The sequence below is a fragment of the Trachurus japonicus genome, chromosome 18 (assembly GCF_045865225.1).
Source record: "Trachurus japonicus isolate A0001 chromosome 18, Traja_1.0".
Classification (NCBI taxonomy): Eukaryota; Metazoa; Chordata; class Actinopteri; order Carangiformes; family Carangidae; genus Trachurus; species Trachurus japonicus.
In genome coordinates, this window is record NC_140924.1 from 20646179 (window position 1) to 20671888 (window position 25710).

A 25710-nucleotide genomic window follows, 5' to 3' on the forward strand; every position below is an offset into this window, starting at 1 on the left:
CTGGCCACAAGTTTCGAGTCTATTGAAGATCTACTCAAATGTGTAAATTAGTTTATTTCGGTGATGTTACCTTTACGTAAGGCGCGTTTCCATTTTTACCTAACAACTGGCACAATCACGTATATGGCTGACACCTCTCTATACTGCTGTTAACCTCAAATGGCTGAGTGCTTCTTTAGATCAATAATTACTCATGAAAGCCTTTATGAATTACCATAAATGAGGAGCTGAACAAAGCATAATCAGAGTGCTTTTCATAGCATTGACCACTGAGCTTCGATATAAAAGTAGCTATAGAGCTCAGGGCCATTAAGAGCCTTATACATGAGATGTTTAACTCTACTTATACATGTGTATGTATTGTATTTGTCGGCTCACAGTGTTGCCTCAATAACCACTTCACTGCTGGATTACAGGACACTGACTGATGGAGAGGTATGCCTTAAATCCAGCTTGATGTATTACAGTCTTTAGTGTCTTGGCTAATTCAAACTGAGCCCTGAGAACTAAACGACCGGTTGCATTCATCAAGAGCAATAAGCTGATGCTCAATACCAGTGATGAGCAGGTCAAATATTGATGATTCTATTCCTGGCTCAACAGATGTCAATATGTCAATAACTTGCATTGAGGTCTCAATGATCACGTCGATAAAGATCTTTCAGTTCAATCTGTGCTCACATATTCACACTGTACCGCACAAGGGAGTCAAAGGTACTGAACGCAATAACCATGCTAAACTCAATTTCCCCCCGATCTCACTTATTCACATGAATCAAAGGGCGGCCGGTATCTGACCCCAGAAACAGACCCTCGATTAGTAAATGAGCAGTGTGACCTGAGCTGCCTAATAGACTGCCATCAAGCAGACAGGAGGTACCGAGTGGAAGGTGTCGCTTTCCCCTCTCATTAAGGCCGACACGGACAGAGCTTCCAGCCGGAAGAGGATAAGCAGAGACAACTCTTTACTCCATTTTGTCTGACACAGGGATAAAGAGAGGAAGGTGGACGGAGGTCTATTAAAAGGGCAGTTCCTGGAAGATTGGAGATTGTGTTCATTTATTCCAACCTCTTACCTCGACTTCATATCATAGGCTCATGCTGGGACATTAAGCCACAGACATCTACCTGGGCAGCGTGGGGGCCTGCACACTCAGTCATACAGCATCATTATTGGCTAAGTATCCATATTGTGATGTCTAAACAATACTGAGTAAATGTGATTGGCAGGAATAGATTGCCTTGAAGACAACATTTGTGCTGCCATTAGAGTTTTGGTTGTTTTTTCACCTTGACAGTAAAATGGGACTATCAATATCAATTTTATGTCAGTGTTAAGTTTTTAGCTTTGGTTAGCATAAATAACTAATTGGCTGTTTCCACATCGTAGCTTCAACTTTTAACCACTACACAAACAAAAATGTGAGATCACCAATTTGTGGTTTTAAGAGTCAAGAGAGTCAAGAGGGAGAGGTTGTAAGTGTCAATTTGGATTTTCTAACAAAGAAGACATTACCTATTCATTTAGTACTTCTATGCAGCATCAAGGACTGTAGCACTAGATAAATAGTCAGTGAATTCAGGTTTTGGTTTTGGTTTCTGTAAAGACATAATGGCACCAAACAACTGCAGGTTGTAGTGCACAGTCATAGTAAACCACCTGGTGCTGGTGTTTGATACGAGCTCAGGACAAAGCTCCTGCACCACATGTGGTTGTGTGGTTGTTTTTGTTTCTTTTTGTACATGCTAAACTAACAAGCTAGAAAATTTAATTTCAGAAGTGTTGCAAGGTGGATTTAATTTTTCTTGACTGGTTTCAGTCCAGGGTTAAACATGTCCTGAAGGCATATTAGATTCAAATAAGTGTGACTGTAGATAGAGTTTTAAATGTTTATTATAGAGCTATAGAGATGCTAACAGGCTAACCAGCAGCTTTACCTATGTAAGAGCGACAGTGACAGAAAAAAAGTATTTTTTTTTCCAAAAATGCTAAATTATTCCTTTTAAAAATACAGCACAGTCACAAGCCAGGTGTCCCCCCTACCTCCAGTCTTTATGTTAGGCTCGGCTCCATACAGAAAGGAGATTGATATTGATATTTTCATAAACGCTTTGAAAGAAAGCAAAGAAGGACACACTTCTATGCAAAAAGATACTTTGCAAAAGTGATTTTTAGCAATAATGACTCATAATGTCCTCTAAAGGGAGAGAAGCAAGAAAAATAAATGGCTGTGATAAAAAAAAAAACTGCAAGAGGAAAGAAAGAGACCAAAAGAAAAAAAACAGAGAAAGAGGTGGGACAGATGATTACCACAGAGGCATTTACAGTAGAGAGTGAGGTAAGAAATGAGGGAGACAAAAGAGAGGGAGGGGAGGGGAGAGGGAAAGGACAGAGAGAGAGGCGGGGAACCGGAGGAGAGCGAGAGAGAAAAACAAGGCCAGACAGAGAATCAGACAGCCAGAGTGACTGAGGCAGACTGACAAGCAGAAAGAGCAGAATGAGTCGCTGATAGATGACAGACAAACACTGCATGAGAGAAGAAAAAAAAAAAAGGATGCACTTGTTGTACGTACCTTCTCTTTCAGCCCGGAATATGAAGGTCCGGAGGGAGGTGACTACCTCAAACTTGTTATCTCCCAGTCCTCGTACCTGTCTGACAGCGCTGGCCAGGATCATACCTTTAGAGTACATCTCCTATACAGGGAGAGAGAGAGAAAACGGATAGAGATAAGAGCGCTATAAAAACACACAAGTTCACAAACACAAACAGCTTCATGCATGCTTGTAACGTTATTGAATTCTTGGTTATTCCTATTATCTGCATCCGTGGACCCACAATCACTATTTTCCAGCGCACTGTTTGCATCAATAGATGTGTAATTCCGAGCTGTATTACCGTCGGCTATGATCGCTCTCAATTTGAAACACCACTGACAGACATCCTCAAACTAGCGCCATAACCCATCAATACAGCGTCAGAAATAGCCCCCCCCGCCTCCCAACTCTGTTCCCTTTCAAACAATAACTTTGATAAACGGTACAGAGCTCTCGGAAAAAGCTGCGTTTGAATCAAGAAACTGAAAAATAAGCACACGGTATCTTTTCACACGAGTTGCGTACTGGCTACCAAGCCAGCGCTCGTTGCTTTGATTTGATCTTTGCATCAATTACTTTGGCTTTGAAACATAAAAGAAAACTCAAATTACGAGCTTGAAACATGCAGAAATTGAAATGGACGTACAAGAAATGAACCTGTGTTAAACCAAGGAAGCACAGAAAACAAGAATAACACACACGCTCGCTCGCTGCTGCCATTTGGGCATTAGGAGACATCGTAAAAAACAAATCTACAAGCTGAAAACAAACTTCTCAAATATTTAAAAAGAGGCATGCACGCCGTACTGGGGGATTTGGGGAAAGCACAGGAAGTGCTTGTTGGGTAAAGTGGGATTTGGCTGTGTGTGTATTGTCTCATTACCCCCGTGTTTTCCCCTAGCAGCTCTGGTGGAGGCATCCAAATAAGGAGGAATTTGCACTGGAGGCTCCATGACCCTCTTTACGGTCTCCCCTGACAATGGCAATTAAAGTACTGGGTCGTCGACAATGTGGAAAAAGAGACAGAAGGGGGCGAAAAAAGTAAAATACCGGTAATCAAAAGCTCAATACTATCACTAGGGCGAAAGGAGGCGCCATATGATCGGTATTCAAACCGTAATGTGGCAAATATGTCAGAAAAATGTCCTTAAAGTAGTCGGGAAAAGCCGAGAAGATCTCAGACTCTAATGTTCTTGCAGCAGAGTGAACTGGGGGACAGTACATTATGCTTCTCTAGCAGTGTGAAAATCACTGGGTTATAAAAAAAGGGGGGAAAAGGGGTCGTTGCAGACGCTGCATTATTCATGTCGATAATGTCATTATCATTGCAAAGTATGAAAAAAAAAACAGACATGTCTCTCTTTTTTCTTCCTCTCTGTTGCTCTTCAACTGGCTTGACCTGAATTTTGATTTCCTGAGGTCCTGAGCGACACGTCACGCGTTTCCTCTGCCGCCGCCGTCGTCGTCATATACCGGCGCGAAACAGTGGGAAGTGAGCAAAGGAAGGATGAATGGAGGGAGAAGAAGGAGAAGAAATAACCAAGTGAACTTCTGACTCCTCTCTCACCATTGTTAATTAAGCCCGTGACCTTGCCATCTACAAAAAGCCTATTTCTAGAGACCATACAGCCAAAAATATACCAGCCTGCATAGTCAGTTAGAGAGAGGGAGAGAGCGTGGGTGGAGGGGAGGAGCGAGTGGATGGATGGATGGATGGATGGATGGAGCGTGAATTGAAAAAAAAACAGAAATTAGGTTTGTGTGAAAGGCCAAGGAGAGGCTGCAGTGGGGAGTAAAAAAGAAACACAAAATGAAAAAGCAAGAGTGAAGATCTCTAATCATGACGAGAAAGAGATGCAGAAGAGGGGCGGGGTGGGGGAAAGGGAGGCGTGTGTGTGTATTGTGTGTGTGTGTGTGGGAAAGGAGAGAGACATCATGTAGAAATGAAGACGCCTAAGAGGGTCAGGGAGGGGTCCTTCTCATATTAAAGCAGGATGTTAACAATGGAAAGAAGTGGCTCAACCTAATTACCGACAGCCAGCCTCGTACATTTCTCTCCCCAGGAGTCTCGCACCAATATCTCCCCTCTTTCTCTCTCTAAATTTAGACAGAAGTTAAAGGAAGGTGAGGAAAGGAGGAACTCAGCATGTGTGTGTGTGTGTATGTGTGTTGGATGAATTAGCTTGGTGGCTGGCTGCGTTGCTGATAATTATACCCCCAGTATGGGTTAACGGTAATTAATTGTTTTAATTCTAGTTTTGGGGTCATGACGGAAGAGAGTTGCTTAATTGTGAGTTGTGCATCTGTAAATACTCTGACGGCAGGAAGTCAGCCGAGAGAGAGGCGATGAAAGGAAGCGGTCAGCGGATTCAGACAAACAACAAGCGTGCACTTGGGGCCCGCCTGCCCACACACACACACACACACACACACACACACACACACACACACACAGAAACACACACACACACACGTAATGTTTATAGACTAATCTCAAGAGGACGGACTGCCAAGGAAGCAATGAGGCCTAACTATCTCTCTTTCTCCAATAACAGACACACCTGACTCACCTCCCCCTGCCACAGATCTCTCCCCCGCTTCACTCTTTCTTCCTCCCTCCCTCCCACTCTCCACTCTCTCACTCCCACATCCTTTCGTTCGAGCCTCTCCCGTATCGCTACCTCTCGTTCTACCCTCCCAGCGTTTGTCCTCTTCCACCACCCCCCCCCCCCACCACTCCTCTCCCCCTCCGCCCCCTTGTCATTTCGCCATTTCGCAATTTCTGGAGCTGCCTCTCTCCTGCGTGGATGGCTACGTCTCTTCTTTTTTCTTTAAAAAAAAAAAGAAAAACAACAAACAAACTGGTAAACTTCAGGAAACAATTAAAGCCGAGCAGTGGAGCTAAAGCCTACAATAATGGAGGTGTGGAGAGAGAGGCGAGGGAGGCGAGGGAGGAGGGTAAAGAGGGTGGAGAGCTGTACCACCAGGATGGAGTTAAGGCTCTGGCGGCAAGTTTTCAGTAGAGGCACGAGGACACCAACTGGATGCAGCGGGAAACTGCATTAAAAAAAGAAAATGCTTGTGGGCAAATAATGCAGCCTTGATCAGTGTTTCAATGAGCGGGATTTGCTTAAGGATCTTTGGAGGATGATGCTCTCTGGGCGAGTCCAAGTCTCAAGTCTCGTCAAAAGGAACTTCTAACTCTTGGAGGCCTTGAGGGGAAGAGCCAGTTAATTAGAAGCAAGTGAGCTGCAAAATCTTCCAATCTGCCTCTCTGAACGCTGACCATAAACATCACCACTTTTTTTTCAAACGTGTGCTAATAAAGCAATTTCAGTTCAATTGCACATGTCTACTAACTGAATATTAAAAGTCTATCACAGTCTCTAGACATTAAGGGAGTCGGCTCTTAAAGCGCTTAAGTCTCAGTTCTGGATTTAAGAGCGCTACAATCCCAAGGGTCGGAGGTTTTTGCTTAAAGCTGCTGTCACCAAGTAGTTTTTGGTTGTTTCAGAGCAGCAGAAACAAGCTGTAAACAAAAGTTTTATAGCTAATATACTAACAGCAAAGGTTAACATCTGAGACTGAAGCCAAAAGAGAAGTGCTAAAATCACTTCACTTCTTTAAATGGCTGCTTGAGTCAATCTCCATAGACTCCCATGTTAAACTGCCCAACTTTACAGAGGAAATAATATAACAGGTTTACAGTCTAGTGCAATAACAGTTCGGATTTCCTCCTATTACTGTATATTATTATTTTTACACAAGTCACATGTTTAAATGTTATCAGAATGTAATGTATAATTGGAGATGTGGTCACTTTGAGTGAGTGTAGGCTTCCCACAAGCTGGCAATCTAGGCTCAACGCGCGCCCCTACTGTTTGACCATTTATGGATTCACCGTGAGATTAGAGGAGTCAGATATATGGCAACCGTGAAACAGCCCCACTCTGAGCTTCAAGACTGCGCTTCAGAAAGCCATAGGTTGCCTCCATCCTTATTTAGAGTCTAGGGCTTAGTTCCACATCTATAAACAGAGGGGGGTTCAACATAAACCTTTATTGTAAAGTCATATATGCGTCCGCTCCTGAATATCTGGCCACTGAGCTGCTGAATGCTCCTCTGTGTTCATAACTGTGTTCGATGTGCACTGCTGCTGCCTGCTGGAGCTGCAAGCGAAGCTGAGGAGAGTGAATCAAAAAAATATTATCACATAGTTTGCGCCCTGTTGTAGTGATCACAATGAAAAGGAAGCACGAATAAAAGAAAGTAAAAAAAAAAAAAGAGAGAGTGAGAGAGAGGCATTTTGGGTGTTGCGGAGAGCGCAGGCATCTTGGGAAGACACAGGAGGGAGTAAGCAGAGGAGCTTTCAGGCTCGGCAAGAGAGAGCTTTGCAGCGTCAGATAGACAGACAATCAGGCACACCGAGTCACTCAAAGACTGATCCCCGATCCTAAAGCCTCATCTCCCCTTTGGCCTCCTCTCCAGCCTCACCCCCCCATCCCCCCCTGTCCTCTCATCCCTTCATCCCTCGCAGCCATCCGCCTCACTTCCTCCCCTCACTACCCTGAAGCCAGGCTTTGGACTGTTTTCACAAACACACATCATGCACACGCTCACACTATCACACACACACACACACACACTAAGAGACGCACACATGACACCACATCAGGACCCTGTAGACTACATCCCATCCCAGTCCCAAAGCGTTCTCCCAAGTCAATCCTGGTGTTGACGAAATCAGGCGAAAGGGGTGATTGATGAGACGGATTGGATACACCGCTGTAGAGGGAAAGTGAGACTGAGGATCTCGCAACTCTCCCACGCCACCTCCGCTACCCCGATGATGACATCACCGCGGCCAGAGACCTTCAAGCTGCGACTGTGATTAAGTGCGATTAGTTCTGTCTGGGGTTGACAGATCCCACCGGATTTCAAACTAGAAGAGAGTTTTCTGGCTGTTGAAAGTAAAAAAAAAAAATAAAGAGAGAGAGAGAGAGAACAAGTATGGGAATGTTTCAGTGTGGAGGCATTTTTGTTTTCGTGTAAACCTACAAAAGACCGAACAACGTTTTCTCCAGTAGAAGCAAGATGTTAGCTAACGTTATCCACCATGAGCTACAGTACCAGACAGACAGACCAGAGCAGGCAGGACTGAGGTTCTAGCTGCACATTCTGAGCATACTGAAAAGAACAAGGTTGTTTTTTTATTGCTCAACTGAACTTCTCATGTGTAAGTAGAAAAAAAAATGGAAATGGAAAAAATGTCCACAGGTAGTGGAGTGGAGGTATTTATTATGATCTTGACATCAAGGTAAAAATGATGAGCAGCACAATGCAGTGGTGAAACTGAGCAACGCGGCATGTGGTGACTTTCACAGATAGGCAAAACCCCACCGCACAACCAGAAATCACAAACTCAGTGTGTGATTAAGTTGTTTAATAAAGAACCACACTAAAAGACACGATTGTGTGCTGCCTGTTTTTCCTCCTAAGCTCAAAGTCTCTCTCCTGCATCTTGCTGCCCTCTACCTGGACACCTTCAGCTTTACTGCATTGAAAACATCTATAAATATGTGAAGTGTGCAAAACTGTATCAAGATGCTAAAAAATATATATGTTAAATGGTGACTGGAAATATGTAAACTGAATAAATTAAGTCTTTACCAAAATCAGAACTTGCATGAGCAGTGAGACAGACCAGTGTTTAACCCTGACCCAGTGGAGGCCATTAAAAGCTGCTCCACCTTGACTGCACCGTGGTCAGTCTAGGTGAGAAATGATTCATTTGTTCATTTACTTGTTTTTGCTTTGCCTTCGCTCTGAGCTAACGTGCTGCTAACCGCTAACTGCTAAGAGTAAAAGACCGGCATTGAAGGAGGAAAACAACACAACAAGCACAGTTTCCAGAACTGGAAAAAGACACGTGGTATGTTCACGCTACTCCTGACTGTAAAAATGAAACTCTGAGAAGAAATGCTAAACTTTAACAATGGAGACACACACGACGTCATGCAGTACACAAGTACTTGGGTTATTTGTAGCGCTGGTCATTTCCTTTTATCATTTGTATTTACAACTCTCTGCAAGTAACAGATTTTGAAAATGAAGCGTAGCTGCGGTAGAAAACTACGAGAGCCTTTTTAGCTAAAACTTGTGGCATATACTAGGGCCTAGGCCAAGGTTTTTCAACCTTGGGGTCGGGACCCCATGTAGGGTCGCCCGAAATTAAAGTAGGGTCGCCTGAAATGTCTAGTATTTGATTTTAAAAAAAGTTACGGATAAAAATACTTTTTTAACTAATGATTATTCTTCTTAAAATTATGATTAAAAACACCACACACAATCTTAAACAACAGCATTCTATACTTTCACGTTCTCAAATATAAATTGAGTTCAAATAAATTGCAGCAAATATCTGAGCTGGTGCATCTTGATTGACGGCGCGGGGTCACTAGAAATTTATGATGTCAAAATGGGGTCACGAGCCAAAAAAGGTTGGGAACCACTGGCCTAGGCAGTTGGTGTGGACTGAGGTGTGGTCCCATTCACATAACAAACGCGAAAGCACGCCTCAGTATGGCCTCTCTGTGTCACTAACATTAACAACCTATATAATATAGTTAGAGTCAGCTGAGATTAGTTGACATTTACTCATGTGGCCAATGTTTTTTATCCGAAGCGACCTACAAGTGAAGGATACCAGTACGCCTCAGTGTAGTAGGAAACCTCAGTGTAATATTAAGTACTACATCGAATTAGTACGCACAAGGAGGCTGCATTACACAAGTGCAGCAAAAGCCCACAGTGAGCGCTCAGTGCTGGTTAGACATGTTAAAGTTTTAGGAGAGGAGGTGCGAGACGAGTTTTCAAGAGATCCTTGACGATAGCTCTGATGGGATTCACTCTCTCCACCATCAGGAAACCACAGATGAGAACAGTGAGGACTGAGATTGCCTTGTGTGCAGGGGATGATGGGATCACCAGACGAGGAACATGGTGGTGGTGGTGGAGGAGGAGACGGAGCAGCGGGTTGTTTTCAGGAGAAGACGAGAGCAGATCCAGAAGTTCCTCTTTTTTCACTTTTAATCTTGATACATGTAAATCAGTATGTAATGATATACTAAATATGCAAATGAGTGCACAAACATTATCGAGCAGCAGCATCTACTGACTGTTTTTAAGGCAGTTTTACTGTAGCTGCTTTCCATTGAAAATTGTTGGCAAAATTGCTCGTAGCTGGAGCACCTGAGAGATGAGACGGAGACAGTATCCATTTAAAGCGCAACAAGATATGTGGGCTGGGGAAGGAGGGAGGTGGTGTATTCACACTCAAACACACACACACACACACACAGTCGGTGCTTGCTTGTTTTTGTTGAATATCACAGTAATTTGCTCCAGTTGCAGATCACTCCCGTGGAATAATGTTGTAATCACTACAACTCCTCCGAGATCAGCTGTGTAGATTCCGATCCCCCGTGTCAACATGACAAAATAGGAGACACAAAAAGGTGATGTAGTGTAAGCGGCAATTTTTCTAGTCATACAAACACAAAAACACACCACACACATGTCTGCGCTGTGAGTGAAAGCGAGCCACCGACTCATATTTCAATTTCCGACACAAAGCGCCGGTGAGAGACTTCCTCGCAATCTTCCTCTGCCCTACCGCCGGCGCTCGCCCTGCGGAGGTGGCACCGGGTGGCACGCGGGGTGGCAACGAGGCCTCAGCTGGCCACATAAACCAGGGGAGATGACAGAGAGATTGTGTTCGACCTCTTCGTTCACCCGAAACATGATGAAGCCCTCTGAGGGGAGAGTCACATTGGCAAGGATGACTTTAAAAAGTCTAAACAACAATCCCCAGCAAAGCAAACTTTCATCTTTCCAAAAAAGTGTCGTGCCTACGCCAACAGTGACACGGACTATAAAGTGCTGACTCGCTGGCCTCCCTGCCGATTGCCGCTCTGCTGGCAACCGAGCGTGTCCTGATAAATAAAGCAACAAATACAATGGAAAGAGAAAACGAGGTGGGGGGAAGGGAAGGGAGGGAGAGAGAGACAGACAGAGCGAGCAGGAGAGCATGGAGGGCTATAATTAGTATGTGATTAACGAGCAGGCTTCAGACAGGTCCCACATCATTGATTGTGATGTTGTGCAATGCTGCTGCAGCGAAAACAAGCCGGCCCTGGGAGGGGGGCGCCGAGGTCACAGCTCACACACACAAACACACAAACACGCCGAAAAATGTGTTTTGTTCAGAGCGCGAGATACATCCAACGGTCATTAACGAGAAGATGAAGGTAAAGCACATTATGTCGGCTAGGTTGCGGCCTCATAAGATTCGCAGGAAAACAAAAGATCCAAGCATTAAATGTTGTCTTTTAATAGAAACTGTGCAGACTTTATAATTCTGCTCATCCTGTTTTCTAGGATTTAATCTATTTTGTGGAAGCTACTTACTTCTGTTTAGGGAAAATTCAATAAAGAGTTGTGACACATACTTGAGTTGTGTAATTGATCATAATAAATGATCTGCTTCTACTACTGTGCCTATTTCTGTCAGTGTTACAGCATTGTTGAGTAACACTGTAGTGCCGTTTAAGAGGAACCTGACTGAAGTCTGCAGAAGACCTTGATATTTGTCGACTATCAAAAGTTGGCATTTTCATTTTACCTTCTCTGTAATTAGATATTTCCTCATCCAAGTCGGAAAAAACATTAAGATATATCTTTTCAGTTTAGCGGTTTCCTTGCACCACATTATTGCAGTGAGGATACTGAGTGAAAATTATTTAAAACACTTTGCACTGGACATTAAAAAAGACAGAAATCTATGCAATCAGTGGGTACTGTCTCATTAACTGAAAAACGCAAAGTTGCAAAAGAATTCATACATTCAAATGAGGTGGGGTTTTTTCCAGACTGTTCGACAAAAAATTGAAACGGAAACTCTTCTTTCGCATTCAAGCTGTGGCACCTGCCGTATCGCGCCCCAGGGAGCCGGTTCCAACCAAGAGGCAGACTGCCGGAAATCCATTGTCACATTTAATTGGAATGATAACGCGAGTCGCAAGACATTGCATTGGCACTAAATTTGAAAGATGTCAGACCCCTACCTCACAGCAATAACATAATATTGGAGGAAAAAAGAACGGTGCAGACTTGATATGTGCTGTAATGGATTACACGACTCATTAACGGAGGCGTCAATTAAAAAAAGTTTTTAAAAAACGGCTCGGTGGTTCAAAAAAGGACAGAACGTGGTCACACAAAGAATTTCTTTTAGTGAAATTTCAAAAAATATTCAGTCAGTTTTTGTTTGATTGGCTCAGTTGATGAGCACTGTTTTCTTTTTTTTCTCCCGGACCAGTTTATAAGTGTCGGTGCAGATCAAAAGAAGGTCCCCGACTTGAAAACAACAGATGGGAACAAGTGAAGGTTAAACTGCCATCTTGCTCGCATCTCCCTCTCCAGTTTCTGCTCTTTCAGCCCCCGTACTCTCAGTCCTGCCCCAACTCCTTCTCCCTCTCATCCCTCCCTCCCTCCCTCCGCTCGCTCTGATGATGAGGCGGGCGATGCTAAGCGAAATTTCAAGCTCGACTGTCAAGACAGAGGGAGTATGAAGAGAGGTACGGGGAGGGAGAAATGCTGAGGGAGGCAAAAGCAGAGAGGAGGGTGCGCTCTCTCGCCCCATCTCTTTCTTTCTTTCTCTCTCTGATATCTGGTCAGGTGCCAACATCAATGTACTTTACTGTATGGCTGGGCGGGCACAGAGAGCGCTGGCCCGTCATGCGTGGCGTAATGTCGCTCTGTCCTTGCTCCCATTCTTTAGCCTGCCAAGCTAATGATGATGATGATGACAATGAGAGGGGAGGAGGAGGAGGAGGAAAGAGGAGAGAGAGAAGGGAACACTTAGGAAACTTGGCTCGGCTGCTCGTGGTGTAGATTTCTGTGACGGAGGGATGAGATTGGCGCGCGGAGGCTGAGAGTGTGTCAGCACCGAAAGGGGGAGGGTGAAGTGCGAACATTTGTGCGTTAAAAAAAAGGCTTCTGGGAGTATTCGCAAGTATGTGCTGTTTTGTGTTTTTTTTGGTACCCACCTTGTCATTGTTGTAGTAGGCCAAACTCTCACCGTCGAATCGCACCCACCTCCTTTGGAAAACACATTTTCTGAAGAAAAAAAAAATGGTGAAAAGTTGATGTGAAAATGTGACATGAACCCCCAAGTTGAAACCATCTGGCTCAAAACAAAGTCAGATTTCAGAGCAATAAGTTACGGAACTGTAAAAAAAAAAAAAAAAAGAAAGAAGAAAAAGAGGGGAAAAAAAGGATATAAGAACAGATCAAGTGTCAACACAGTAGGCCAGTAACCAAATCTGCTCTGAACAGGTACTCATATTTCATTAAGAGTGCCACTGATTCATTAATGTCAAGAGTTGTATCAACAGCTGCCAATTAGCATAATCAAAACAAATGGATACTTTCAGATTGAATATTCAACAGCCCTAGGGCAGTTTGCCAAACCTATGCAAATGAAGAGGCGAAGGAGAATATGAAAAAGGAAGCTGGTGATTGATAGCTCTGGCTTCAAGCTACGGTGAAACACACAGCACCTAGAGACTCTGGCCTTCCTGGCAAAACTATATTTTCTTTCCCAACTACAGCGAAATAATGAACAATATAGCGCCGTGCATCTCAGCTGCACAGTGTTATTTCTCTGCTTCCTTTTTTTCCCCACGATCTTTCCGATACTGCTGTTCGCTATAGAAAGATCCTCCTCCGGGCTTCTGCATCTAATACCATTTATCAGTTTTAAATAATCAAAAGATAGATCAGAAGACACACAGGGGAGGTGAGGTGACAAGGGGTGGGAGTGTGCAGAATGGAAACCGTCTGCGTGGAAACAGGAAGCAGTGGTTGTAGCGCTGTGGTTCTCAGCCACTTAACAGGCAGTGGTAAGAAGTGTATTTTAAGCTGTTTGGAGCGAGAGGTTGTACACTAAACCCGAGTGAGAACATGCACTGATATTAATAGAAAATTAATATTTTATGATCGTCAATCTCTACGCAAGTGTGGAGCTGCATTAAAACTGGCAGTCGTGAGGATTTCATGCAGGCCTGCGTAGCGTTACATCAGATAAAGAAGGAATTTCTAACGTCTCATAATCTGAGCTGAATCTTGAATCACATTTCCCGATCCGAGGCAGCGCTGGAACTCACCCTTGAGGCGACAGTTTGTCCAGCCAGCCCACTTTGAGCACCTGGTGTTTGGGGGCTCCATAGAAGCATGCGTATGGAGAAATATCGGGCAATGCGTTCCCGCTCCCGCCCCCCAGGGCTTCTGCAGGCTCCGAGTAGAGGTCACACTCCACCATGATCAAGGATCCATCCTTAGGGCCGGAGGCAGCTGGACCGACAGCAAGAGTTTCAGGGGCCGGGGTGAAACTTTGGTCCGTTATGGCTCGCGGCAAATTGCTGACGCACTCGTCCACTGTCGAGTACTCGTCTTTGTAGGGGTCTGGGAGAGATGGAACCGGTGGGGGATCTTTTTCCTTTGACTCTTTCTGCTTTGGTAACTTTTTTCTGTACGAGAACAGATGACATAACGTGTTAGATGACGAAAAACATACATCTACTCATGTAAAACTGATGAACCGTTAGGATTTATGAATAGATGGCAGGAAGAAGAAGAGTTGGGGGATTTAAGTAGTGTCACTGGGAGGTGTGGCTGGATGCTTACTCATTATTTACTATTAGGTACTCATTAGAACTCATTACATCCTCTAAAGCAGTGGTTCCCAACCTTTTTGGCCCGGGACCCCATTTTGACATCACAAATTTCTGGCGAATCACGTGACTGCAGCTGTCAATCAAGATGTGCCAGCTCAGATATTTCTATATGCTGCATTTTATTTGAACTCGATTTATATTTGAGAAAATGAAAGTATAGAATACAGTCGTTTAAGATTGTGGTGTTTTTAATCGTAACAATAATTAATTTAAAACGTTTTTCATCAGTAATTTATTTTATTTTTATCAATTACTAGACATGTCAGGCGACCCCATTTGAATTTCAGGCGACCCCACATGGGGTCCCGACCCCAAGGTTGAAAAACACTACTCTAAAGACAAATACTAAAGATTATGAACGTCATTACAGAAGTTCTTCGATGTTCGTTTTGGTTAACTGTATTCTTATGTAATCTCTGCCCATTGCAGTACAGTTACCATTACTTACTGTAGTTCCACATTCTGCTGAAATACACTTCTACGAAGCAGCTGAGCAGCTCAATACCACAGAGAACAACTGCTGTGTGGTTATTTGTTGCAGTTCATAATGTAACCACACATTTTCTCTTGTGCCCATATTTAACAATCAAGATGCAACATGTAAATTATTATTTAAGTCAGTGTAATTTTGAACTGAGTTTCCGCTAAGCTATTAAGAGTGTAAGGAAGTGAGAGTCCTGCTAATCTTCACACCTAACACTCTCCTCTCACCTAAATATCACACTTCTAAAGGCAGTATCATGAATACTCCCCTCAGATCACCTCCACTGCTTTTACTTGTATTATGTTCAGTGGAGCTCAAGGCTTGACCCATCTTTGTGCTGCAAAGACCACATCTGAATATTGACCGTTAAAGGCATCAAACTAAACTGCGTGCAGATGAAACGATTCAGCGGTTGGAGATTCAACAGTCGCGAAAACCAAAAGCACATTGCTGATTGTTGTCCTACTTTCAGAACGCATGTGCACACTACTAAACAGTCCTAAAATTTTATTGTATGCAATGTTACACTGAAAGTACAACACTTAACACCATCAATATTGGTCAGTAGTTCTCTTTTTTGAACATGTGAATTTCTGTTTTTTCCCAGTGCGTAGGATGGGACAGTCCATTAAAACACCATACCTGTGCTTCTTCTGCTTTATTATGTCCTTAAACCCCTTCTGTAAACCTTCTTTACCACCTTGGTCCTATAGAACACAGAAAAGAGAGAGATTAGCATCAGATGGAGGTAAAAAAAAAAGTGTCCATCTTTCAGTCAGACACTGTTATCTTGTTGCTGCACTCAGCTATGTTAACTTTAGTGTCTTGGTGACATTTCTATTAACCTCAGGGGGGGCAAAGTGAAACCAGTACATTTTCCACTCTGTTTTTTGCGTGACAATATTAACAGTGAGAGGGAAGTCTGCTGTTACGTGCAGGCTGTGGCTGAAACACGGCTGATAAGTGTTGAAGATCTGAGAAATGTCCTGTTCCTCTTTTGCTACGCGCTGTCCACTAGTGGGAGTATGTGTGGTGTCTTACCGCGCCGCATTCAGGGCTGTGGAACAGGAACGTTTCCCCGTAGGGAGCGATGGGCGTTTGAGGTGGACCTAGAAAAAGGACACAGAGACAGACAACAATGGTGGTTATTGTGATGAACCTTGTGGAGGCCTGAATGTGATGCTTGAAGAGTAAGGAGCTTAACAGCATTGTTCCGGTTGAATCTGAAATCACTCAGTTGCTATACTGCCCTTTGGTCATTGATCTAAATAAATGTGTCAACCTTCGATCCATGCATGCAGTAAACCAATTAAATTTTGTTTTAGCATGCCCTATCTCTCTTCACTTGGCCCTTTTCCACGCCACAACTGGGAGTGCGATTCTCCGCAAGTCTGTCTTAAAGGGATAGTTCAACATTTTGGCAAATTGGCCCATTGCCATAATCGCTAGTACAGTAGGTTTGTTACCTTTATTTGTTGGCGCAAGCTATTTTTAGAACGGCGTGCTGCTCAGAGCTACGCTACAGAGGCCAGTGTTTCCCGCAGCGCTTTCCTGTTAAGGCGGCCGCCTTAACAACAAAGAGCTGCCACCTAAACTAACGTCTTTAAAAAAAAAAAAAAGGAGCAATATTCGGCACCCCCCCCCCCCCCGTCGGACGATCGCCTTCATTCATCTCCGCATCACCACAGAGAAGCGCGGCGAAAGTGAAACTACGGCACGCCCACCCCCCCCCCCCGGACGATCGATCGATCGACCCGCTCCCCCCGCCGACAGGACAGACACCACCTTAACTAACAAATTTTCTGGGGGAAACACTGAGAGGCTAATGGGATTTCTTGGTTTCCCTCATCAAACTCATCAAATACACAATCCAACAACTCCAAAACGCTCTGGTGGACAAGTTGTGACCTGCACATTCACAACGCTATGATAATAACGGAACGTTACAAGACAGAGTTGCTTTAGAGGTGAATTCATGCAAAACCACTGATGCGCGTTGCCTTCAGGGACAGTTCTTTGGCAAGCAGTGTATTTACCTCGAAAACAACTCCGTCTTGTAACGTTCTGTTATTATCTCATAGCTTGGTGATTGTGCAGGTCACAACTTGTCCACCAGAGTGTTTTGGAGTTGTTGGATTGTGTACAGTATTTGATGAGTTTGATGAGGGGAAACCAAGAAATCCCATGAGCCTCCGTAGCGTAGCTCTGAGTAGCTCGCAGTTCTGCTCCGCCGTTCTAAAAATAGCTTGCACCGACAAATAAAGTTAACAAACCTACTGCTATGACTATAGGGATTATGGCAATGGGCCAATTTGCCAAAATGTTGAACTATCCCTTTAAAAACCAACTGAGTCTCTTCCAAGGCCAGTTCTCTGTCTTGGCTCCTGGACGAGGGGAAGACGCAAAGAAGAAGAAGATGACGAAGAAGAAGCGACAGAGCGGAGAGAGAGAGACTTTGGCCAGACACTATTAGTCTGGAGACCCGGGGCCACCCTGCGTGGGCTCCTGCCTGTCTCGGTGAAAAATGACACCACCCTCTCCTGAGGTTTGTGAGGGCCAGAAGACACCGCCACGGGGGCCAGACACACACAACATAGACACCGGCGAGAGGAGGGGGGGGGGGGGGGGGGGGCAGACAGCGGTGCACAAAGATCGAAATATACCTCAGACACATGAAGATGCCTTGAGAGAAACCGAGACATAAAAAAAGGATGGCCGGTCAGATGAGCCGGAGTCTCACACTCGCACCTTTACCGTGGTGAATGTACTGCTTTTTAAAGCTTTATAGACACACAATCACACAACAATGCGGGGCCATTACAGAAGGGCACGAAGGGCATATACCAGACTTGGTACACTTTATGAAGGGGTCAGTTTATTTGATGATAGAATCCGCCGCAACACAGAGGCCGCTCCCTCTCGCTGCAGACGGGGCTCGCCGGGCAGATGGCAACCATCAATCATCATCTATCAGCTGACCTTCGGGCCGCTCGCGATTCTCTCCTAGGGCCACAGGACGCCACTGTACTCAATTCCTGTCTGATTCTCTTCTATTCTTCCCTCACCGACTCCATCTCCGGAGTCCGCCTTTGTTTCTTCTCGGTCGAACCACGCCGCTTTGCTTCCTTTATCTGCTCACGACCCCGGCTCGCTCTGGTGTCGCGGTCTGCGGAACGACCTAAATGTAACCATCAGCCCCGGAGTTGCAGAGGAGAGATTGATTTTGTTCTGAATGAGGCATCCCTTGCTTTTAAGTCCGGGAGTCACAGGTCAGTTTGTTTCTAATCACTGATCTGTGTCTCTCCCACTGTGAGCATGGAGAACACAAAGCTGCCACCGACTGAATTCAAATTAGAAAAAATGTGCAATTTCTGAAATCTAACAGTGAAAAGTTCAAGTAAAATGTATTTTCAAATGATGATAATAATGATGTTGACAGTAATTGTTGTTATTATCATATTTTTCATGTCGCTTAACTACTTTTTTCACTAGTATATCAGGTTTTCAGCTGAACAAATGTAGTTTATACACAGATTTTGAGCTATTGTACTGTAGTTAGCCAGCCCACTCTGTCATATAGAAACCTGTTGGCTACGGATAAAACGTACAGTAAGACTGCGATTAATGTTGGAGGTAATGAGACTTTATTACGCCAACTGGAGGTCAGTGTGTGTTTATTTGCAAAGACAATGCTGGAGTTTTCTCTGCCGCTCCCCTGGCTAATCTGATAAGCACTGGCATGTACTGTAAAACTGCATGTTACCATGATTTTCAGTCAGTTTCTGTATCAATGCTAATGTACAACTGAAAAAATATGAAAAATACTCACATCAGTGAAGGTAAAAGGGCTACATTTGGTCTTTTTTTGTCATACCATTCATCATTAAAGGTACATTGTGTAGGAATTACTCCCATCTAGCGTTGCGGTTGTAGATCGCAAGCAACTCAATCGTATTTTTCATGCTGCATTCACGTGAAATTGGGCAGACAGCAGACGGACGACAGCCGCTGCACGTAACAGCATAAACAAGCCTCTATGTAAGCAAGTGGTCCGTCACACGTGACAATATGTTGTCATGGCAATGTCATATTGTTTACCTGACCCACGTTTTACCGGCTTTCTCTTGACTTCTGTGACTAAAACGACATCTGGTTTGTTACCGACGGCCGTCTGCCTGACTGCACGTGAATGCAGCATCAGTGTAACGCTCCATTCCTCCTCACTGCGTTACCGCGGTGACTTTTCACAGACGCCACCTCGACCTGAGCCGACAGCTCCGGTGTCTCCGGTGAGTTTCCGTGGTTTCCTACCGTCACGCTGCCACTGAACGTAAAAACATGGCGACAGGACATGGCAGCCAGCACTGAGCTTGCCCGCTCCATGTATCTATGAATGATATGAACGGCAAATTCAGAGCTTATCGGAACACTTCAGTTTGTTGATGGGGGTGATTACTGATTAATGAAAAACATACTTTTGAACGAAATAATCGATTTTCGTGAATAGATAACAGGAGAGGTTACACAATGTCCCTTTAAGGACATATTGGACTAAAACAGACAGTATGGCTTCGAATGACGTGTACGTTTAAAAAAAGAACATTTCGTTTCACAACTGAGACTTGTATTTTCCTCTGGCTACTGAGGTTGGCACTTTAAGTTCCGCTGCCCACGTGGTGTGAGTGTGTGTGTGTGTGTGTGTGTGTGTGTGTGTGTGTGTGTGTGTGTGTGTGTGTGTGTGTGTGTGTGTGTGAGACAAAGGTCATGCCAGCCATCATTGCATAAACGACACAGAAACAACCACACCACACATACATTTCTAACTTTAGTGTACACTGTAGTGTACCTACGAAGTGTGTCACTTAATAAATGTATGCCACTATGATCAAAGGCACTGCGAGGTAAAAGTGCTTTAATAATTGAATATTCTACCAGGCCCGCTGCGTTGCTAAAGCTGCTGAAGAAGCAATACACTGAAACCTGTTTCTGCAATGAGATTTTTCTTGTGAAAGAAACTTATTTATGAGAGGATGTGTGAGGGTGTTAATTAAAATTCTGCCAGCCGCCAGTAGCAGGTTTTTTGATTGAATACAACAATCATTGTGCGAGACTATAGTGCACATTTTCTTAAAGTTGTGGATCTCATCTTGGAAATAAACTCTTCAAATATGCTCGGGTAAAAATGCTAGACCTCGCTGTGAAGGGAGATTTAACTTGCGAGTCGAGCTCCCCGTCTCCCTGCTCTGGGACCGCCTCGCCTCCCTCTCTTCCTCCGTCTCTCAGCCTGTTTTGCATCCATCTCCTCTTCCTTCCTCCCAACCTACTTCACTTGCCTTGCCTTTTTCTCTCTATAGTCTCACTCCCTGTCTTGTTCCGTACAGAGAAAAAGTCGGCAAAACAAGGCCTGCCGAGAGACCGCGGCGGTGAAGGAACTCGGAACAAGAACGAAAAGGGGAGGCCCAAAAAAAAAAGTGTGAGGGGAGATGAATCTGTTGAATCCACAGCATGAGATAATGTCACAACATGGTCAGATATCATCTGTAAGAGACTGACATGTTTACCACACATCCATAAAGACTATGGTGGTCACAGAATGGCGTTGCGTAATCCTTGGAGAACGCGTCTACCTCGGCACAGCACGCAGCTCACGTAGTATCTCATCAGATGAGGCACAAGGGTCGACTAAGCCCGGTAAATACAACTGGGGAAGAGGCAAAATTCAAAACATATTTGTTCTAGTTGTACTACAAGAGCGTGTGTTTGTTAGCAAAGTTAAACAACTTCTGAAAAACTTTTGGCGAGCCGGGCGACAGGAATACACACTAGGGTCTTGCTGAGGGACAAGATGTGAGGAGGCATATTCCCTGTGAGATGGAACGCTTGAAACAAGGGCAGCGCCACTTTCCCACGACACCCCCTCCACCCCCCACCTACGCACTACCCTCATCTTTTCTCCCCTCTTTCATCCGGGCAAACAACAGCACTGCTGACTCTACTGCTGAATGAAATATTCATGGCAGAGATGAAGCGGGCGCAGCTGAAAAGACTGTGTACCTTTCTGTATGCCGTTTGCACCGGTGGGACCTTCGGAGCCAGTTAGGTGTTCAGGGCTGGCTGTTTGCGCCGGTGGTGTGCTCCTGTGGAGGAAGGAGAAATCAGTGAGTTGGAACCAGTACAGCACATGGGTGGGGGTGGAGGAGGGGGGAGGTACTGTAATACCGGCTCACACGTTAGAGGCCTTCACAATAGAGACCTCACAGTTAGTTCAAAAGCACAACAATGTATAGTAATGTATGTGGGATGGAGGAACTGAATATAACATTAGTTGCCTTGGGTTCTCCATCGTGTAAATCTGAATACAAAGAAAAAATATAAAATCATGCGTGCCAATGGCAGCATACAAGTGGATTTCTACAGGTGCTCTTCACCTTGCTGTGCTAACCTGTGTGATAGGCTCTCATTGAGAGAAGAGATATGCTTATTCACTTTCTTGCTGAATGAGATAGAGAAAATCAACCATCACCAGGAATATCACTTCATATCATATCTTACAATACATTTGAGGCTAAAGCTGGAAGTTAAAACTGCTTACAATAAGGACTGGAAACAGGAAGGAACAGACTGTGTCCAAAGGTAATTGCCCTCATGTCCACACAGTGAGAAATGTGGGGCTGAACAATAGGGGCAGATATTGTCATGCTACTGGGATTGCAGTGTCAATGCTTATTTTTGCTTGATCATGTTATTTTTGTTGGACCTTTATCAAACATGTCCCTTCTCATTTTAGAAATATGATTGGTTGGACAGGGCTTCTCTATAAGAACACAATATTTGACTTGTATCAAAAAATATTGCAGCTGCTGCAATTTGAAAGCTGCACATACAGTAGGAATATTGTGATGTTGATTACATTGCAATTAAAGGGACTACGAGGAGTTTCGGAAAGCAAAGTGTTTTCACACTACATTTCCCATGAGCCTCCAAGAATTGCTCCAACAGAAAGGCAACAGCTATTTTGACTCTTTTTTTTGTTTGTTTCCATTTCTAAAACCTCTTTTCTTCTACTAAAGTTAGCATGCTAACCTGCTAGCCCAAGCCCAGCCAATCCCATCTCACAGTGGCCTGCTGCTGGCTGCTGTGGCATCCACACCGGATAAGGATATGAAGTAGCACCTGTCAACTAGTATAGGCTACTAACCTCATCTTGTTCTGGGTTTATTTTAGTATAATTTGGGGGGTTGCCTTTAATTGATAGGATAGTTGAGAGAGACAGGAAATGGAGAGGCAGAGAGAGGGGGAATGACATGTAGCAAAGTGCTACCTGATTCGGAATCGGGATTCAAACCGGGGCCGGCTGCAGTGAGGTCTGGAGGCACCTCCTCAACCCACTGGGCTACAGCACCCAACTTTAATGTCTTGTAAACACAACACGTCATGGGTCCAGACTAACCTTTTTTTTTAAGCACAACTGCAGAAAATGCTGCACACTGTAGGCTAATTGGACTTGCAAAGCAAATATTCATTTCACATTGTTACTGATAAATACTTTGATGATGATCCTCATGGTCCTCTAAATCAGGATTTGCCTCTGGTACTTAGGGTTACCAGGGAGAAAGTATGCATCCATTGTTCGCTTAGCCAAGGTCAAAATTACTGGTTGCACACACAGAATAGATGAAAAATTTACTTGCACCGTCTCAGTAGTGATGTGCAGTGCTCCAGACTGCCCATAAAATTATCACCTACTCTTAACAACAAAAAAGACACATTTGGCAGGAGACAAACTTCGTATCACACCATGGTCACCACATCCTTTTTACCTGTGATGTTTTGTATGAACACTTCTAAATTGTGCTGTGGTTCAGAGATACTAGAATATGTGGTCTCTTGTCCTCTCAAACGCAGCACAAAAAGACAACACATCGAGACTTACTGCCAAAATAATATACACAGATGTTTTTATGTATAGCACCGAGAGACCACAAAGAGGGGAAGCAGCTAAACTGACACGTACTGTCATTATTCATTTGCTGTATCCCTCTTTTATGCTTTTATGCAATTTTGCCTGCCTTCTGTTATAACACCAACCTGCCCGGGGACTGCAAATGAATTTGCACTTCTTTTAATCACGTTGATATTAATTAATGTAGTCCCAGATAAATAAATTAATAATGTGAAGCAATTGTGTTTCTTTTTGTGCAGATGAAATTAACATGTAAATTAGTGAGCATTAGAGCTGCTGGTCATGGACTTTTTTGGACAGAGACAAACTAGGAGCTAGTAGTAGTTTCATGTTTACCATTACAGACATGAGTGGTATCAGTTTCTCATTGAAAAGCTTTTTTTTTTTTCTCAAACTATGTCCCCTAACTAAACCTCAGGAGGAATTGTGATAAGCAAATCATTTTAATTAACTTAAACAGGTCTTTACCTGTCCTGAAATGGTAACATGTTCTGTTGTGGGATTTCAGGAACGGGCCGGTGCCTCAGCCTGTAGGAGCGTGTGAGCCGTGGACCTGCAGGAACCTTAAAGCTGCCGGCCTCATAGATCGAGTTTTCCACCATTTCACCCACAAAACTTCCATGGTCCTCGTTCGGCGCCGGGTTGGGGAGCTCAGCAGAGCAGGGGGCGGAGTCTGTGCTAGACAGCGAGGGGTCCTCCGAGCCGATTTCCCAGTCGGAAGGCATCTCTGAAATGCAGATGGACTCGCTGCTGCTACTGGAGGACACAGACGGAGGGATGCTTGCGTGTGAAGAAACGGAAGTTTGGATGTTCTGGGGATTACGCGGGGCTGGTAGAGGAGGGCGGATGTACCCCTCCTCCATTTCTGTTCCCAGTCCCGCCCCGGGAGGCAAAGTCTGACTCCCCTCCGGTTCGTAATCCATCCTCTCCTTCGGCTGATGATGATGCTGACATGAATTCCCCCTCTTTTTGTACTTAAATATATGCCTCGGATGTGGCACCGGCTTCCCATTCTCCCCTTCCTGTTCCTCCCCCTCGTCCTCTCCGCCGCTGTGATGCTTCACTCCCAGCGCTTCCAAACTGCGGAGGATGCGCCTCCGATGGCCCGTCGGAAACACTCTAAGCCCCAGGAGGCCTTCCTCTGAGAGGTCCTTGCAGTCTCCCAGTGTTTGGTATCCTCCCTGCTGGAAACATAGGTGATACTGGGACAGGCGGAGGGTGGACAGCCACTCCGCAATCTCCTGGCTGGGCTCTGGAGGCTCCAACATGGTGCTTTAATTCCACATCTGCCACAGCAGGGAGACCTTTAGAAGATCTAGTGGTCCAGCCTGAAACCCAACACACACACACACACACAAAAAAGATGAAAATAAGTGATGGTTAAAGAGAAAAGCTGTAAGTTAGGCAGCTGCATGCACCATCAAACAGAATGTAATCTTTAACTTAAGATGACTCCACTCTTGTACCATAGACAGGATTATTAACCTTTGAAAGATCCATTAACTCAGGCAGGAATAATTTAAAATGTGTGTTAGGCTCCAATGATATTCATTTTCCTACAAGCCCAAATTATCCAAAGTGGATATTGATTTTGTCTTCGGGGGAAGTCTCGCAGGTGAAAATTTAAGGGTTGAATTTCAGCTCTAAATATCACATTGATGGCATTTATCATCTGTAGCTGTGGAAATATGACCTCATTAACGGAGCAGTTTGACATTTTGGGAAATACATTTATTCACTTTCTCACCAAGAGTTAGATGAGAGCAGTGATACGACTGTCCCAGCTCTCCGTTAAATAAGGCTGAAGAATCTTTGCTTAGCTTAGCTTAGCATCGGGATTGAAAACAGGAAGATAATGTTAGCCTGGCTCTGTTTAAAAAACAAACAATCTGCCTACCTGCACTTCCAAAGCTTTCTAATTTACATGTTGTGTTTATTTTGGTGAATACATACAAAAATCGAATCACAAGGTCAACAACTTGAAGCTGTGTTCATGACTATTTGAACAAATGAGAAACAGCATGTTAATTAGGACGCTTTAAAATGTGCCGATTTTATTTTGAACCGGGCCAGCTGTTTGCTCCTGTTTTTGGTCATTATGCAAAGCTAAGCTTACCATCTGCTGGCTATATCTCAAGATCTACCACACTGACATGGGAGTAGTATTGATATTCTCATGCACCTTTGGCAATGTGGTAAACAAGGTTATTTCCCCACAGTGCCTATTCATTTTAAGCTTACCCTGGAAAGATTAGGATGTAGCATGTAGCAAACACACACAAGCACATTAACTAGACCTATATTTGCAACACCACTCCTGGCTGAAACGGCAGGAAACAGCAATAGCTATGAGGAAATAGCATGCCATTTTGTTAAGAGACTAAAGTGAAGGTCTGAGAAAAAAGGACTGCAAGGCCAGTATCTCACATATTTGTTAAAACCCTTTTTTTCTGCAACATTTACCAGACCAGAGTTTTAACACTCGCACTACACACTTCAGCACAGCAACATATAATAATAACCCTGCTAATGGAAAGCTGTTGTTGAAAGTCTGTTTGTTGCCAGCGCTTCAAAGTCGAGCTCTTTTTATATATTTATATCTATCACTATCTATCTCTCCCACGCAGCCTCCACATACACACTTGAAACTCACAGGAAGATACATCATCATCAACATCTTGTCATGTCCACTTCTCCTCTTTTGAGTACAGTACACAGGGGACGTGAAGTGTTACTTCTGCTTTCAAGTCAATACAATCTTGTGGCATGTGTTTTACTATGCGTGTGTGCGTGTTACCGACTGCTTTACAAGCACTTCACAGAATTAACATGAACAGAAAAAGCTCTGGTTCCTGTAGCAAATTCACAT

The 25710-nt window shown here is 44.2% G+C and overlaps 1 protein-coding gene across 8 annotated transcripts in view; it reads right to left on the minus strand.

Moving 5' to 3' along the window:
- arap2 (ArfGAP with RhoGAP domain, ankyrin repeat and PH domain 2) overlaps positions 1-25710 on the minus strand; it is a 127999-nt gene that overhangs the window by 99726 nt on the left and 2563 nt on the right. For all 8 annotated transcript variants that reach the window (XM_085806279.1, XM_085806280.1, XM_085806278.1 and 5 more), the window contains 7 exons: positions 23310-24169; positions 20933-21015; positions 15920-15987; positions 15521-15585; positions 13825-14187; positions 12706-12775; positions 2575-2695 (listed from right to left, as the gene is read on the minus strand). In XM_085806279.1, the coding sequence (XP_085662405.1) occupies positions 2575-2695; positions 12706-12775; positions 13825-14187; positions 15521-15585; positions 15920-15987; positions 20933-21015; positions 23310-24109 (1570 nt within the window). In that variant the 5' untranslated portion in view covers positions 24110-24169. The remainder of the gene's footprint in view (positions 1-2574; positions 2696-12705; positions 12776-13824; positions 14188-15520; positions 15586-15919; positions 15988-20932; positions 21016-23309; positions 24170-25710) is intronic.